The sequence below is a fragment of the Cibotium barometz genome, chromosome 49, assembly GCF_041138505.1.
Source record: "Cibotium barometz isolate CiBa-2024 chromosome 49, ASM4113850v1, whole genome shotgun sequence".
In the NCBI taxonomy this organism is placed as follows: domain Eukaryota; kingdom Viridiplantae; phylum Streptophyta; class Polypodiopsida; order Cyatheales; family Cibotiaceae; genus Cibotium; species Cibotium barometz.
Window position 1 is genome coordinate 8,576,217 of NC_141094.1, and position 18,632 is coordinate 8,594,848.

Genomic DNA, 18,632 nt, shown 5'->3' on the forward strand with positions numbered 1-18,632 from the left:
ATGGGTTGTTTGGGAGTGCTACTCCTAGTCTCTTGTGAGAGGAGGGATTTGCAACCCTAAGAGGGCAGAAACAGGAGTAAACTTAGCATGTTCTGGAAGAGATTACAAGCTGATGTATGGCTGTGTTTTTGGCTATATGCATGGGCTAGTTAGATGTGTATTCAAGGCCTCATGGATGTACTATCTTAGCTGATTAGAGGTGAATAACAGTGTGGTGTTTTGGGGCACAAGGCTATGTGAAACCTCTATGCTAAGAGGTCCAGAGGACTGGCAGTTTGGTCATGCATATGTATAAGCCATGAATGGCCATGATGTATTCAGTTAAACTCTTCCATTGAATTTGAATAAAGAAATACCAAAAGGGGCGCCAAGCTTTGGGGCCAACAGGTGTCGTTGTTCTTTTTGTGTAGGAGCACTCTAGCTCCCTTTTATCTGTCTTATTTGCTGGATTACAACTGTGTTTGGGTGACTGCTAGTCTACCGCACTTTGGTTTCTACCAGAGGCTGGTTTCACTCTCTTGTAAATGCCCCCATTTCCTGTACATTAGGGTTAAGCCTAACCCAACAAGCATGGAAATCCTCTGAAAGGGATAGGTGTCCTAAGAGAGTTATAGCTACAAGTGCTTGAAGATCCATGAAGTTTCCACCCTTTGTCAATATGATAATGAGTGTCGATGAGGTGCTGCCATCTCAAGGCCAAGAGCAACAAAATTGACGGCTACTTAGAACGTTAGATTGGGTTGAGATGAAAATGCTGGAGCATTTAGCTTCAAATGCCATACCATCCTCTTACATATGCTATTGAAAAAAACAGAATTTTAATGAGGAGAGTAATTGAAAACTTCGTACATTAGTGCTTGGTTTGTGCAGAAGATGTCTATATTGCCTTGTGTTTTGTTGTCGTCTCAATAACTTCTTTTTGAATGCGCACTTCATTGGTAACTCTTATGTTGCCTCTGTGTTTGTGTTGTGTTTAGCTTTGCCTTCTAGTGCTGCATTACTGCCTGAATGACTTCAACTAGCTGTTTTGCTTGAAAAGGCTTGCACACATACGCATCCATCCCAGCTTCCAGGCACTTGTCTTTGTAACCTTGTATGGCATGAGCAGTGAGGCCAATGATTGGCTTGCGTGAAAACCCGAATTCCTGCTCGTCTGCTCGGATTATTTTCGTTGCTTGGAGTCCGTCCAAGACAGGCATCTGTTCAAATTCCAAACCATAAGCATATCAAGCATATACATGCAAGGGCATAAATGCAAAAATATAAGAAAAAAAGGGGTCAACAGGCAGGAAGCTTCCCCCTCCCTCTGCTTCCCTCCCCTCCCCTCTTCTGAGGATGTTGGTTGTGTGAGCGCCCGCGCTTTTGTCCTTTCCTTTCTTAGTTTTCTAATAGGATGATGTTAAAGATACCTTGAGGGGAATTCAGACATGTCCATGGACAGGAACTGCAAAAAAAAAAAAAAAGAGGCCATCTGCGAGCTTTTCGACTCGAGCGATTCTTTTTCATCCAATGACGACTTGCCATGTAAGAAAATCCTTCAGTCCAGCATTTTGTGTAACCCCCCTTATGCATCTTATATCCCAGTACTATTCTTTTGGTCACATATACCTAAGTTTGAACCCACGCTCCCACACCCCCCCCCCTGCCCCCAAAAAAAAAAGACGTCAATCTCTCTCCCTCCCTTTGCCCACCCTTGCTGCTCCTCTGACCTAAACCTGCATCCACCATGCTGCACATGTCACCATTGTGTTACTTCTGCCCACATCTGACCATACCAAGCACCTCCTCCCAATTGCTCTGCTGCTCACCCTTCTGCCTACCAACAGCTCTGCCTGCCCTTGCTGCTCGTCCAACATGAATCGCTCCCATACGTATTATGCATGCAAGCTTTCATGGAGGAGACTTGCCTCATGGCTACATGCTTGCTCTAAATATGTGCAATTAAATCCCTGTAAATTATCCTGAAGATCAAAACAAAAAATGCAATAAACGAATAGAATGTAGAAGTAGAGGTGGAGATACCTGTACATCCATGAGGATAAGATCATAATTGTCCCGGCCCTTTTGAAGGGCACTAAGACATTGTTGTCCGTCCCTCACAATGTCCACTTCGGTTCCAAACTTCTTGAGTTGTTGGCATGCTACCTTCTGATTAACCAGATTATCTTCTGCCAGAAGAACCTTCATGCCCTTAAATAAAAGACATTGAGCAGCCAGCTCTTGGCCTTCTGATGACACAGTAGCAGAGCTCTTGACCAGCTCACCTCTTCTTGAGTCTTCACCAATCTCCTGCAAACCCAAGACTTGAGATGCATTGACCTTCAGGCTCAAAGCATTGTTTTCTCTACAATCACCGGATATTCGCCATTTTGTCGTCGCCCTGTCTTCCATTTTCTCCAGCTCATTGCTACTTGGACGACACCGACCACCTGGTTTAACACTTGCATCATCAAAAGTGTCACTTCCACACTTTCGGTTATTGAAGGACACCGCCCGGGTCATGATAGAATGATTGAGAAAGGATTGCCTAAACCTATTTTCTACATTCTGTGGGGATTTTTCTGACACCTCAGGATCACACCATGAGTGTAGATTCCCTTTCTCGAAGCAAGCCACAAAGAAGAAAGTGCTCCCTTTTCCTTGCTCGCTTTCCAGCCAGATGCAGCCGCCCATCATCCCTAATAACCTGATACAAAAAAACATGTTTGTTTTCCAGACTATGGCATACATATGAATGCACACGATCCCAAAGTACAATATACCTTTCCACAATGCTAAGTCCCAAACCCGTCCCGCCATAGAGCCTTGTCGTAGAACTATCTGCTTGGGAAAATGCCTTGAAAATTTCCTTCTGGTTGTCCTTGCTTATGCCTATCCCCGTGTCAGAAACGGCAAATAGCAAGGCTACTTTCTCGACTGCTTTCACATCATGCTGATGTATCTGGACATTTTTCTGCATACCATTGGATGCTGATATCTGAAATGCCAACGAATCCATTTCCACTTCAAATGAGGACGCCCTGCTACTTCTGCTTCCGTACGGTACTTTTTTAGTATTTCCCAAAATGTAATGTCCACCATCATCGATTAAAACGGCTGGGTTTTCATCTTCACCTTTTCCTGTAGTCTTAATGCAGTACTTTGAGGATCCACTTGTCGATATGACAGTCCCTTTTTGGGGCCTCTTGCCATGTCTATCTGTATGAGGGGATAGAGAGCTTTTATTCCCTTTTACACCCTGATCTTCGAATACCACTTCTGTGTACAATTTTATAGAGAGAGACACAAAGCCCTCCTGGGTGAATTTGATTGCATTTCCAACTACAGAAGGAAAGAGAGGGACAAAAAAAGTAATGTCAAGTTTGTGAAATAAGAGTTTTAATTATCAAACTTGCTCAATATTTTTGCCTTACCTAGGTTGAGTATGCATTGTTGCAGCCGCCCAGCATCACCAATCAAAGCATTAGGCACGTCAGGAGCTACATCCCACGACAAGTCTAGATGCTTTTGCTTTGCTCTAACCTGTCATAATATTCCATTGAGCGTATAAACTAGGGACCCTCATCATTAAATTTGGAGATATGGAAACCAGGCAGGCATTCCTCGCAAGGAGAGCCCTCAAAGGGGAGAAGATTTACCTTGAGGCTTGAGGATGACCTGACTCCGGTGCAAGTGGCACACAGGAAGGAGTGTATGCCATGCATCTTAGGCATGGAAGGCCAGAAAATGGGCAGTATAGGGGGGACGGGAGGCTGATTATCACAGAGAGACGTGCCAAATGATAGCATGCCACCTATGAGACCAGTCTTTAGATTGCAATATGGGGCCCTGCGACTAGATGCAGGATTATTTGAGGAGACTTTCAGGGACCGGGATATAGTCTAGTATACAGAGACACACCAGTGCCAGGGGAGTACGCTACCCGGAGTAGCAGGATACAGGTGGGAATCGGTCCATCGCCCCCACCCACGCATCACTGGAAGGACCAGGGGATCTGGAGGTGTAGCTCTGCTCTACAGACAGGAGCTCCACCATATGATACAGGTGATTAGACGGGATGAGAAGGCACAGTACATGTGGATCAGCGTCAGGACTCAGGACAGGGGATGCCTGACATATATATTGCAGTTTGTTACTTCGCCCCCCATATGCATCCAGGGAACACTCACCATACCAGGCCCTTCACAGTGGCATAGCTGAGTTCTCCAGGATAGGAAACATCCTTCTTACAGGGGACTTCAATTCCCAGACTGCCAGTGTTCAGGTGCCCTTTTTGTGACAGAGTACCTCGTGTACCAAGAGGTTGATATTGAGGAAACTGAGCTTAGCCGAACTTCAGCAGTTATGGCACCATGCACAACATATGGAGACTACCTTCTTGACTTGGGAGGAGCTCATGGATTGGCCATATTTAATGGCAAGGCTCAGGAGCATTCACATGTTACCCTAAGAGAAATGGATCTAGTACGGTGGACTATCTCATGGGCTCACTCTCACTGATACCTCTCATTTCAGGATTCACTGTCTCACTCAGACCTATTGGAGTTGCAGCTGATCATGCCTACCTGGCCTTCTCTCTCACCTGCAGATACACCACTCAGCCATCCACCATACCCTATCCCCACTACCCGAAGTACCACTTCACCAAAGAAACCCCACACATCAGCATCCATAGCTTTCCCTCATATCCGAGCCACCTCCAAGCCACCCTACGGAAACGTCCCACAGAATAGTTGGTATGATGAGGAATGCCGAGAAACCCGAACCCGCCTCCACTACGAGCTAGCCCAGGGCTCCACCACACACCGACAGGCCTGCATCGCTTTCCGTCACCTCGCGTGAATGAAAAAGCAAGCCTACCTAGCCAAGCTTGAACGCGAATTATACCAACTATTCTTGGGACATGACTGTAAGGAGGCTTGGAGGCTTTTCCAAGATCCTCCCTAGCAGGCAGACCCCGATTACTTCAGCAGAAACCTGGCACATCTACGCCACCTCCCTTTATCAGGTCCCTAATCAGCCACCCATACCCACCCCCCAGGAGCTCGCCCCTCACAGTCATCCCTTTTCAGTCTGGGCATGGTGAGAGATGCCATTGACAGGTTGCAGAATGTGAAGGCACACGATCATGATGGTCTGGTAGCTAAGCACTTTTCCCAGGCCAAGGAAATTTTGGCACCCATACTGTTCCATGTGTTTAACAGGGCTCTTTGTGAGGACTTTCCTCACAGCTGGTCATGTAACACTATCGTACCTATCCTGAAGAAGGCAGGAGATGCTATGCATCCAAATAACTATAGAACTATCATGATTGGTCGCACACTGGCCAAGCTTTATGGATCTATTTTGCAACATGAGTTGAGTAGATGGTGGGTGGAGGCACAGCGCCTTAGAGCACCAGGGCAGGCAGGATTCAAGAAAGGGCATTCCACATTAGATCATATTTTCACATTGAGGGCCATCAATGAGGAGGGGAGTGTTATAAGTCATCTCCTGTCTTTACCAGACACCAGGGCCTCTGTTTTGTGTTTTCTTGGCTTGGGTGGTTGCCCTGTGTTGGCAGGAGGGCCCATGAGCTGGCCAACTGATTCTTCAGGTCCACGACCTCTCACAGTTGCTGGCCGACTTGATACAACTGGTCGACTGGTGCACTTTGCTGGTCGTGGAGATTTCAGTCCCTGTCGGCTGCCTTTCTACAGGCTGACTGCTTGTTTGGGGCCATATAAAATGGCCCCATAGCCCCTTGCCATTGTATCTTGTATCACTTCGGGATCTTGTGTATATAGAGCAGAGTTACACACATATCTCTCTCCTTCTCTTGTGCTGTCTATTTTCTGCAATCTACTTGCTCTTGTGGTCTCAGATTTGGTTATCATCTTCGCTGTGTATTTTGACATGGTATCAGAGCCCTAGGCTCTTGATAGATCTTGGGAGTTTTCTGAGAAAGAGGGGGACTGTTGCATTGCTGATCGGTGGATTGTTCAGGATTGTTCGGGAAGAGAAGAAGCCGGGCTGAGTTGCTAGCCACTTGCAGGTGTAAGTTTTTTTTCCCACCCACCCACCCTTTTCATTTACATCCCCGCGATGGCAGATTTGTTAGAGATGGCTGAGAAGCATGTGAAGATCCCAACACTCCCCACGTTCCCGGTGGACCGTCAGTTGGACAGGAACAATTACGGCATATGAAAGGTTATGATGGAGTCTGTGCTGGAGTCATATGACCTTGCTGATTTCATCGTTGTCGGGGTTCCACGGCTGGAAGCAGAGGAAGGGGAGTTACAGTCAACCAGAAAGGACCGCGACGCACAAGCACAGATGTGGGATCGTGTCAACGCCAGGGTCCGTTCATTTATCTTCCTCAACTGCACACCGGAAGTAATCAATCACGTAAAGCATATGACGCTGGCTAGAGGCATATGGCAACACTTGGCTTCTCTTTATAACAGGGTATCGCCCATGAAGAGGATTTCCTTGAAAGTACAGATGTGGGTTATGAACCCTGCAAAGTCGTCGATGATGCGGGAGCACATTAACAAGCTGCAGGCCCTTCAACAAGAAGTCCTCCAAGCTGGGAAGGAGATATCATCAGAAGATATGGCCATTACTTTGTTGTCCCACTTGCCTTCTCAGTATTCCACTTTCTACTCCTCTTTGATTACTAGTGGCAGGCTCAGCACCATTACATGGGAGAAGCTTGTGCCCATGGTCTTGGACCATGAGGAACGATTCACGAACCCTCCTCGCAGCGGAGGTTCGGAGGCCTTAACTGGCCAACGGCCGAAAGACCGGAATAACAACAAGGGCAAAGGGAAGGCTTCACCGGAGAAGTCTTCTGAGAAGAAGCCTGACACAGATCAAGAGAAACTGAAGGCCGAGAGGTCCTGCAATGATTGTGGCAAGAAAGGCCACTATTGGTGGAAGTGTCCTAAGCGGACTGGAAGAGTGCTGATTCTTCAGCCTCAACTGCAAAGACTCCAGCATTTGTGCACTTAGAGATGATGGACTCAGATGCTTCATCGTCTTCGAGCAAGGAGGCAGTTGGCTTCATCGCAAAGGATTCCCGGCAGTGGATTCTTGACAGTGGTGCTTCCAGGCACATGACTCCTTCCCGAGACTTCTTTTTGGATCTGAAACGGCAGTCAGGTCGCATCTTCATTGGCAACAACTCCACCATTCCGATACACAGTGAGGGCCGGATGGAGATTATTCCCCACGGCAAGGGGGGTAAGCATTCCTCCCGTGTTCTTTACGTCCCTGCTCTTGATTTTCATCTTCTGTCAGTGCATGAAGTATGCAAGACTGGCTTTCGGGTGGAATTTGAGGAGCATTCAGTTGCTCTACGGGACCGTGAGACTGGCCAGGTTGTTTGGGAAGGCGGTGTGGAGAATGGTATCTACAAGCTCTCTGCACTCTCCTCATTGATGACAGGTTCTCAGGTCGGAGATCTGTGGCACCTTTGTTTTGGCCACTTAAACGTGGATGCATTGCGGCAAGCTTTCCGAGACCAGATGGTGGTTGGCTTGCCAGATGTTGGCAGCAGGCAAGGACGTTGCAATTCTTGCATACGTGGTAAGCAGCACAGGGAATCCTTTCCAAAGTAGGCTTCCAGGCGGGCTTCAAAGCCATTGGAGTTGATTCACACTGACTTGTGTGGACCTTAGCAGCAGACACCATCATTGGGAGGATCTCTCTATTTCATGCTGCTTGTTGATGACTGTACCAGATTCACATGGGTCTACTTTCTTTCACAGAAGGACCAAGCTTTTGCACGGTTCAAGGATTGGCACGTGATGGTGAAAAAAGAGTCTGGATTGCAGGTAAAGACTCTCAGGGCTAACAAAGGGGGTGAATTCTCTTCGAATGCTTTCGTCAGATTTTGTGCAGATCATGGCATCAAGAGGGAACTGGCCAATACAGGATCGCCTTCAGAGAATGGAGTTGTAGAACGCAAAAACAAGACTGTGGTGGAGATGGCGAGGACCATGTTAGAGCATCGTGATCTTTCTCGTCCACTTTGGGGAGAGGCTGTGGCAATGGCTGTCCATACGCTCAACCAGTCTCCAACAACTTCAGTACCTAATATGACTCCGTTTGAGGCATACTTTGGCAGGAAACCTGATATCTCCCACTTCCATGTTTTTGGGAGCGATGCGTATGTACATATTCCGAAGAAGCAGAGGGGGAAGCTTGACTCCAAATCCCGTCAGATTGTATAATCCAGAGAGAAATGAGATTGTTGTCAGCCGGGATGTGGTCTTTGATGAGCATGTTCCAGTATCCACTGTCAAGGAGCCGCCACTTCTTGGAGATCCAGAGGAGTCTAATGATGATTTTGAGCTCTTTTATGCAGACGCCATTGAAGTCTCATTGGGACGCAGGATTGCGGATCTTGAGGTATCTGCAGAGTACGAAGGATCTAGGACTCTTCTACACAGGAGGGGATGGAGTCAGACTCCAAGGTTGGAGTGACTCAGATTGGGGAGGAGATCCAGACACGAGGAGATCTACGTCAGGTTACAGTTTTACCCTCGGCTCAAGAGCAGTTTCTTGGAGCAGTAAGAGGCAGCCAACTATTGCCCTATCTTCGACAGAGGCAGAGTACCGGGCTGCTTGTGGTGCTGCTTGCGAGGTTGTGTGGCTGCGGAGGCTGCTAGGTGAGATTGGGTTTCCAGAGGAGGAGCCCACAGTCATCCAGTGTGATAACCAGAGTTGTATAGCTATTGCTCGGAACCCGATCTTCCATGCCCAGACCAAGCACATAGAGATACAGTATCACTTTGTACGTGAGAAGATCTTGGCTGGGGACATCTTGCTACTTTATTGTTCGACGGAGGACAATGCGGCGGACCTCTTCACGAAGTCTCTACCTCAGGCTATGCTCAGGCGGCACTCCAACTCCCTAGGGTTGGTTTCACAGCCAGGAGCTGAGAGGGGGTGTTAGAAGTCATCTCCTGTCTTTACAAGACACCAGGGCCTCTGTTGTGGGTGTGCCCGCCCTTTGTAGGTGTTTTCTCATTTTTCCTCACTCCCCGTATTTTTTCCCCATGTTTCCCTATTTTCTTGGCTTGGGTGGTTGCCCTGTGTTGGCAAGAGGGCCCATGAGCTGGCCGACTGATTCTTCAGGTCCACGACCTCTCACAGTTGCTGGCCGACTTGATATAGCTAGCCGACTGGTGCACTTTGCTGGTCGTGGAGATTTCAATCCCTGTCGTCTGCCTTTCTACAGGCCGACTGCTTGTTTGGGGCCATATAAAATGGCCCCATAGCCCCTTGCCATTGTATCTTGTATCACTTCGGGATCTTGTGTATATAGAGCAGAGTTACACACATATCTCTCTCCTTCTCTTGTGCTGTCTATTTTCTGCAATCTACTTGCTCTTGTGGTCTCAGATTTGGTTATCATCTCCGCTGCGTATTTTGACAGGGAGAGCTCACAAGAAGAGGATCTATTGCTGCTTTGTAGATTTCCGCAAGGCATTTGATAGAGTCCCACGAGCCCAGCTGATGAGGAGACTGCAGGACTTGGGAATCCTAGTGGAGATGTCATGTGCGATTCTCTCCCTATATGAGTAGGTGACAGGCCAAGTACGCGCCCCAAGGTGATCATAGACAACACAATTGGAGTAAATCAGGGCTGCCCATTGTCCTCTACCCTCTTTGGACTCTAGATTGATGAGGTGTCAGATTGGCTGGACAGACAAGGAGGGCAGGGAGCACCACTAGTAGGAGTTCTAATACCAATCTTCTTGTAAGCAGATGACATACTCCTCATTTCGGATTCACCGGAAGGGCTATAGAGACATTTGGATGCTTTGCAGGCCTTCTGTGAGGCACAGAACCTTACTGTGAACCTTGGCAAGGCCAAGGTTATGATCTTTAACACCACAGTGGATTGGCAGATCTGCCCCACAGTTTACATACAAATGAGAGATAGTGGAGTATGTCACTTCATGTGTACTTGGGAATCACTTAAACCGGTCCAACATTCTCTATGAAGAGAGCAGCAGAGGTAAGATGGACACGAGGGTATGCAGCCTTGGGATCATTCGAGAAGAAGTGTGCTTGTGTACAGTTCCAAGAACCTAGAACAAAGCTATGGCTATTTGACACATTGGTCACTCCTACACTGTTATATGGGGCTGCCATTTGGGGGCCAAGCTTATATCACAAGAGATGGAAGAAGAAAAACGAACCCAATGACATAGAAATAGAGGGTGAGAAGGAGCTCACATAAACAAAAATGGAGGGTGAAGAGGAGCCCACATGCCTAGAGACTGAGGATGTATATGATGGATGGGGACATATGGAGAGACCTCGTGATGATCAGCTCACGGATGATCAGGATGATCAGCTCACAGATGATCAGGAGTAAGCCATCTGTGCCACACAAGATTGTACGGGCTGAGATGGGAGCCCCACTGACATAGTCACATGGAACGTGGAACGGGAGCGGGAACGAGGCCTGATTTTGGAATGGGGAACAGGGACGTTTGGACTCGGAACGGGAACGGGAACAACACGTCATCATGAGAGAGAGAGAGAGAGAGAGAGAGAGTCATATTAACGTCCACGGAATGCCTTGAAGGCATATGGGACCAAAAACCGGTACAAGCATTTGGGAACGACGTTCCATGTGACTATCCCCACCGATGGTAATAGAGGCCCTGTTCCAGACAGTGACATTCCTACACAGATGTCACGTGCATCCCACACTTGGATGCCACGTAGACATATCTGTACAGAAGGTGCAGGACCTGGGATGGTGAATTGGTCCCATGTGAGCCCAATCCGGGACGAGTCAGCCAAGGATCCATCTCAGTTGTCCGAGATCAGGTGTGCATTGTCCTGCACAAGAGTCTAAGGTCAGGTGTGCACTGTCCTGCACATGAATCAGTGCCAGCCCGCGCTATGAGTCTCCCTCTGGAATGATGTCAGTGATTCTGTGTAGCTGGTATGGTACCGGATGCCAGATCACTGAGCAGGTAGTTAGGGTTTGCGTTTAGAACAAGGGGCCAGCCCATAGGGCTACCCCGGTCTTTGTGTGGGCATGGGGATAGTGTCGAACCACCCCCATGAGGGCCAGGAAGGCCCTGGCTGAACCCACCAGCCATGGAGGGGGGGCTGTAGGACAGCCCTAGGGGAGGCAAATTTCACGAGATGCAGGCTTTGTGTGGCTGTAGGGCAGGTATGGGGCAGCCCATACAGGCTGCCCAGCCCTAAAAATGTTTGCAAAAGCCTTGCCCAGCCACCCAGAAGCAGGCGCATGATGCCCAGCCAGTTAGGGAATAAAACGCAGCATTTTATGTGATTATGGGACCTCCCTCTACACAGATACCCTTGCTTAGCTTTTGTGTCCTCTAGATAGCTAGCTTGGGATGGGGATACACAGTGTTGGTATGCACAGGTGGTTACATGGTTTGGACTCCATCGCATGCGGGCGGATGCTTTGCCTCCATTTCAATATAGTATAGAGGCCCCCACCTATGACCTCAGCCACACAAAGCGGAACAGAGTGATCCGGCAGGATATCATCAGGCTTAATGATAGAGACGCCAGATGTGGACCAGTGAGGATTGCACCAGCAGATTGGATATGTGAGCTGTGACACATAGAGGCTGAGATAGCATTACATATATGTAGGTGCCCAGCATACTACGAGATCAGGGGGGAGATCCCATTGTCAGGGACTATCATGATCAAGGATGCCTAGGACTCTCGGCAGAGGGCACTTACAGACTTCTTCCGGGGAGAGACTTTTAGAGTAGTCCCCCTCCATCTGGATCCCATCCAGAAACCTCTACAGAAGCCCCCACCCTATCACCCGAACCCCAGGTGGCAGCCATGAACCCGATACTTCAGGCAGATCAAAGCCATCATCTCCCACCATAGGAGGGCCTTCTCTCGCCAGCTCAGTCCCACCACCCTGAGCACCATGCAGCAGCTCCCAATGAGGGATATATTAGGATGAGGGTAGAGAGCTATACGCTCTCAGTTCTAGTACCAGCTTTAGCTTTTCATTTTTAGTTCCTAGCATTTCCATTTTTTTATGTAACTCAAACATTCCATCACATGGACTTGATGTAATTATTTTGGTCTCATAGGTCACTTTGGCCTTTTGAAGACATTAATCTCTCTCTCTCTCTCTCTCTCTCTCTCTCTCTCTCTCTAACACACACACACACACACACATGCGTGCATGTGGACATGTGAGTACATAGATGGGATCGTAGCTATGTTTGTTATTTGATTTAGCAAATAAACATTTGACACGTGATACAGTAATTCAGAATGGGATGTACTTGAAGCATCTTCATGGTCGACTCGATGGTCCCAGAGAGACTGAATGGCATATTCTCCAGCTCCAAACGCCCTGCTTCAATCTTTGCTAGATCCAGTATTGCATTCACAATGTGGAGGAGGCAATCAGCAGACTGTGAAACAGTTTCAAGGTGCTCCCTTTGCTCACCTGTAAGTTCTGTATCCAGTGCCAACGACGCCATTCCAATTATGCCATGAATTGGAGTTCTGTAAGGTACACACAAATATCCCCAAAAAAACAAGTAAATACCTAAGTTGATGCTCTCTCTCTCTCTCTCTCTCTCTCTCTCTCTCTCTCTCTCTTCACTACAGTATGACCTCGCCTCCCCTCTCCTACAGATCGCACACGGAGAGATCAACTGGCTCGCCCGGTTGGACCTCTTCACACAGCATATCCGGGACACTCGTGTGACACCCACAGCTGAGCTTGGCTCGAAGATGGCCTTCTACTAAGACCATCTTCTCCCACTCACCGAAGATGGCTTCATCAGGCGAGCCACCTACATGGACATCCACATGTCACATGCCATGAGGATTGCCATAGGCCAAATCAGAGTCTCGTCCCATAGCCTACACATAGAGACTGGGAAAGCCACATAGGAATGAAGAGAGAACACAGAATTTGCAGATTATGCCCCACAGTGCTGGAGACAGAGGAGCACTATATGTGCCGATGCCCAATATACTATGAGATTTGGGGGAGATTCCACTGCCTCTTCCGAGAGGGCTTTGGTCCACTCTCTAGGATTATGAACTTCCGAGACCAAGATAAGATTGCTTATGTACTAGCTAACCCTAAGGTGCCCATTCACACTTGGATGGCCATGGAGAAAAACCCTTCGGGACGAAAGTGTCCATGGCATGAGTGCATGACCTCAAAGGTAGTACTACCAAATATCTAACAAATCCTCCTGTAGTACAAATGTGAGGTTTACAGAGATTGCAAATCGATCTTTGAAAGGGAAGAGACCCAAAGCTTTGCGGAAGGCCTCAAACTTTTCATGTGATAAGGCTTTAGTGAAAAGATCTGCCACATTGACACGTACTGCAATAGATTAGATTGATCTCTCCTGCATGGAGTCTCTCTTTGACATATTGATAATGCACTTCAATGTTCTTCGTCCTCTGCCATTGCACTCTGACTGTCAGTGAGAATAGGTAGTGTGTCCACTAGGTGTAGGCTCGCAATATCAAGTCCTAGCTTCAAGGTCACACACACTCACGCAATACAGAGATATCAGATCAACTCTCTCTTATGGGGTGCACACCATGGATATGGGGTGGAAGTAAACCTCTTGTTGAGGAGGTTGACCGTGTGTTTCTCTTCAGAGACATGTGAGGACACAATGAATTGGGATCAGAGTGGTAACTGGAAGGTGAAGCATCTCACCACCAAGATTGGCACCACATCTTAACCCAATTCAAGATTTTTTAACATAGCAAGGTCCTTTTACCCAGGCATGGAAGTCCTAATCACCTGATTTCATGGCTCATGTTGGCAAGGAACTCTGACTTAGCTTTGCTGGCCTCTTCAGCTGCAGCTTGTGAGGCTTGTAGTTCAAGATTTGCCTTCTCGAGTTCCTTCGTGCGCTCTCGAACCTGTAGAGCAATAAACATGACACGTGTCCTTAGCACAAGCATGCTAGAGACAAAAGCTCAAAAATCACATATGAGCACAATAAATCACATGGATAATAAAAGCATGGCAGGTTTCATATGTGTCATACCTGAGATTCTAAAGTACAATTCATTTGATTTAACTCTCCTTCCATTTGCTTCCTATCATGCACTATTGCTGCCAATGTGATTGCCACCATTGCCAACACACTAACAAACATTTGCACCTAACGTAAAGTAACACCAATATCCATCAGATAACTTCCCCAAACTCCAAATCTGATCCTTGACCTTGAGAAAGTCTTGAAAAAAAAAATTACCTGTAGCAATGAGCTCTCACTGCTATCACTGTGATAGAGGAGTCCATTGTGTTTGGCAGTGCCCGCACTTGCTATTACGGCCACCACCACCACAGCCAGAGGTAGACCAACACGATTGAAACGAAAGGACACCCAGATGACCACAGGAAACACAAGGTAATACAAGTGCTGCACAGATCTGTGTGTCGAAGCCCCAAGATTGAAGAAGATGAACAAGGACAAACCTATTAGAAGCACGAACAACACCACACACTCGGCCAGCCTCATGACAAACTTCTGGATGGAGAAATCAGGGGCTTCACAGAGACAGCGCTTATTGGTTGCGTTGGCAGCAGCAAGTAAAACTGAATCCCCTTCAAGATTCAGATTCCAGGGTTGAACCCATCCATTTCCATCACTGTCGTGACCCAGGGCACCTTTGGTATCAGAGATCACTGTCTGAGCATTTGCCGTACGCCATAGTAATTTGCACTTGCGGCAGCAGCTTCCTATTAGCTTGTTCAGAGATACAATATGCAGTGAGACATGCTCTTCTGCTAAGGATTTCTCATTAGGACAGCTCTGCTGCGATATTGCAACCTTGATGTCTACCGTACTCCTTTGTTCATCAGATCGTACCTTAGACTTGGTGCAATCACCTGCTAGGGTGGTGCTTGATGGCATAAATGCCAGTGGTTTGACATGGCAGCACACTTGCGATCTCCTTGACATAACAAACTGACTTCTTTGAGCTGCCAAAAATGCTTTCATTTGCTTGCTTCTGCCCCAACAGAAAGTGTTGAAGTCTTCATGGAAAAGGTTCCAAACATGAAGAATACACGGCATGTAGCAAAGGATGGCCGACAAATCACCAAGGACCCATGTCGGCCAGATTTCCATGAAGCGACTCCATGTAGAAAGCCCTGACAAAGAGAGCACGAGTGAATTGCCAGTCCCGGCAATGAAGGTTGTAATTGGAGCTACGATAAACAGCCATAATGCATCATGAAACGTGTCAACAGTGAGAGTACCGGGCCTTGCATCCTGCAGATAGATGGCACCCAAAATCAGGTTGACTTTTACCAACTTTCAATTATGTCTAGGGAGCATAATAACAACGCAAAACTTGATTCAGTCAGCTCCTGCTTTGTACACTATAGTATGTTGATCCAGTGGGGTATTTCAACAATGAATGTTATGAAGAGTATAGGATGCATAGTATGAAATGCTTTGAAGAACTCCAACAATCCCACGAACCAGATTGTTACTGTCTAGATTGACCCTAAAACCTTGAAATGAAACACACACACAATGAATTGCCCAAAACGAGAGAAAATTTTCGAAGATACCTGCCAATGAAAACAGCCATTCTTGTAGCAGAGAGGATGCTTAAGCAACCAGGCACAGGAAACTGACTCCACCAATGAAAACAAGCCAAAGCCAATGGACGCCGGTAAGTAGGACAACGGTTTGTGCTTTTGAAAATACCACACATTTATTGCAATGGTACCAAAGAATATGCCTGGAAACACTTTGTACCCAAATATCAACACTGCAGCTACCATGATGCCAGATGGAGCCCAAATGGGAGAGGCCTGAGATCTCAGTATTGACAGTGTATCAGACAACTGCCCCGTTCCCATATACACAGATGCAATCATAAAGTTGAGGAAGAAGAACTTGGGTGACCCCCATCTGAGATCCTTCATGTTTTTGGGTTCTCTTTGTAAACCATGAAAAGTCCAGGTTTTTCAAGCCAACGAAATACCCACGTAACTACACTTACCGCAGTGCACAGCTTCGACTTCTACGCTTGAAGAGTGTGATTTTGCATGTATATTAATTCTATAGGGCCTTTTTCTGAGAGCCAAAAAAAAAAGGATTTACCCGTGAATTTGAAAACTGCAAAATGGCAAGAGCGCCATATCTTCCGTGTGGGCTGTTAGGGCAAACAACCCATTGCACCTTTTTCTGTAAAGCTTGAAAGTGCAGAGAGAACTCTCTGCAGACTGCAAGGCAAGCTTTTCTTTGAAGTGGGTATAAAGAAATAAAGCTTCTGAAAAGCTTACCTGTCTTAGAAATCAGAGAAGAACCTCACAGACTGTGGTCGCTGCCCAGTTTTGAGGGCCCAATCAGGGTTTATAATTGCCCAATTTTGAAGATCGTTAATTTGACTTGATTAGAGTTGATAGCTGCTCAGTTTTAGGGCCCAAATTGGACCCGATTAAGGTTTAGCTGCCCAGTTAATAAAATGGCCAAATTTGAGGACCCAATTAGGGTTTATGGCTCCCAATTACGCCTCAATTAAGCCTTGCAAATCCAAAACTTCATCTGCTTTTAAACAATGCGGCAAAGCCCAAAAGCTCACAGAAGACGAGAGGAAAGCTGTGAGAGATGAAAATACAAGGTGCGGCGAGAGGCAGTGCACATGGGCTCCCTCTTTCTCTTATTCACACATTCACTAAACAGCAAAAGCTCACTAACTCAACAGAGAAAAGGGACTCCATTTTGGAAAGAGAAGAGGAGGGCCAGGGCCAGCCCCCCAACCCCCCCTCGCCCGGATTAGGACCTGCACAGGAAAAAAAGAAGTGACAGCCCACATAGGAGTTTATGCGAATATGCCCGTACCTGTTGGTTTGGCATGCTAATCGTTCTTTGCAAGCCCTCCCCTCAGTCAAAAGCGCGGAGGCGCCCATAATGTAGCAAATGTACAGAAAGAGAAAGAGAGAAAAGATTAAGCGCGCGCGCGCGCGCGCACACACACACAGAGGATGGCCAAGAACTGCAATGGCTTTGTTTTTGCAATAGAGAGAAGGTGCCCTTGGAGGGTAACCCTGAGAGAAGGTTCCAAAGAAATACAATTGCTTGAAGGTGCTCGAGAAGGGCATTTGCAGATGAAGATCATCAAGTCAGTAACCTAGAGAGAGAATGTGTACCCAAGAAGAGCATTCGCTCACAGTGCTGAAGATCCACACGGGAGAGGGAGAGGGAGAGGGAGAGGGAGAGCTCTCGGAGAGGGGTCCCCTAACCAACTTTTTAGATTATGGGAAGATTCAAAATGAGAACCAGACGATTGACTGACATCACTCACACGCAGTTGGCCCTCATGGGAAGTCTTAGGCCCAGTTCACACTGAAGCGGCGGAAAACACACTCAAAAATGAGCAATTCCAGGTGGAAAAGTTAAAAAATGCACACGTCCGCCACCCGAGTGTTCACACAGAGGGCGGAAGGAAGACTGCATTAATTTTATTCCGCCGCCCAGTGTGAACCTTTCGGGCGGCGGAAGAAAGAATAAAACAAAAACATGGAAAGTAGAGCCAAGAGTTGATTGGTGCCAACATGGCACTTTTTGCCAAGTTGGAGGGTGGAAGAAGTTTGTTCCAAGGGGGGGGGGTTGGAACAAAACTCCCTTTTTTCTTCCACGATGTGGCACCTCTCAACCTTCTCTTCCGCCGCTCTATGTGAACACTAATGTCCATATGGCAACTTTTTGTTGGCTTCTACACTTTTTAAATTCCTTTCGCCGCCTTAGAAGACAACTTGAGTTTTACACTCCTGGATCGTATGACGGAGTAGGATTACAAAATCTACGTTTTCACTCTCATGAAGATCCTAGAAGATCCTAGTAATATTGATGATCATGTCGTGCACATAGAAATCAGCATAGAGCCTCGTCTGTCTGTTTAGCTATTACAGGGGGAGGAGGGGCACTGGGGAGAAATGAAGAGAAACATGTCCCGCTTAGCTGTGTTATAGGGGAGGAGGGGCGCAGTTGAGAACATTTGACTCATTTCAATGACTTTTATTAGAAGCTGGGAGCGATAAAGGTGGAGGGATTAGCCACCTCAAATATAGCTTAGACCTTGCAGATTTCAACACTTTAGTGGGAGTTTGAAAAGTAAGGCGATTAAAAAGGAACCTCCCATGATTAGTATTTCTTTTCCCTTACTTCCCCTGTTAAGCTAGTCAGACGGTGCTCTTAATTCTAGAGGTAAAAAAGATAGTAGCACAAGCTCCTACAAAAATGTTTGGTACAAGAAGCCAAAATCCCTAAAAAAGACTACTATGGGCTAGGTGTTTTGGAGGTGCATGCAAAAATGTTCGTAGCTTCTCATTTTACACTAAGAATTCTATATGTTGGGAATATTGCAAAGGTAGCACCAATAAATAGAAACTAGAGAAATCTTAGAAGCCTTTTAAAGCCTTGGTGCAATGTAGCTCTTACTCCCAAGATGAATGAAGAAAAAAAGAGTAAGGGGGTTGCTTTGTAGGGGCATGCACACATATTTTTAAACAACACCCTTTTCCCCAAAAGAAACAAACACAAAAGACACATTTGGCCTCACAAGGTTGTCAAAAGCCTAGTGTGTGTTTTTTATCTCGTAACAACCTCGTG

At 47.0% G+C, this 18,632-nt stretch overlaps 1 protein-coding gene across 3 annotated transcripts; it reads right to left on the reverse strand.

The window, feature by feature from the left end:
• Positions 1-740: 740 nt before the first annotated feature.
• LOC147610263 (osmosensing histidine protein kinase SLN1-like) lies at positions 741-17,305 on the reverse strand. Of its 3 annotated transcripts, none has more exons than XM_086786408.1 (10): positions 15,584-17,265; positions 14,256-15,278; positions 14,046-14,162; positions 13,796-13,917; positions 12,467-12,525; positions 12,300-12,370; positions 3,414-3,522; positions 2,763-3,321; positions 2,023-2,686; positions 741-1,199 (listed from the first exon to the last, which is right to left on the reverse strand). In XM_086786408.1, exons 1-10 carry the CDS (start codon positions 15,941-15,943, stop codon positions 987-989), a joined length of 3,297 nt encoding a protein of 1,098 aa, XP_086642534.1. In that variant the 5' UTR covers positions 15,944-17,265; the 3' UTR covers positions 741-986. The 3 variants fall into 3 exon arrangements, with proteins under 3 accessions (XP_086642534.1, XP_086642532.1, XP_086642531.1); XM_086786406.1 differs by having other exon boundaries at positions 12,300-12,525; positions 15,584-16,094; positions 16,304-17,222; XM_086786405.1 differs by having other exon boundaries at positions 12,300-12,525; positions 15,584-17,305.
• Between the last annotated feature and the right edge of the window lie 1,327 nt (positions 17,306-18,632).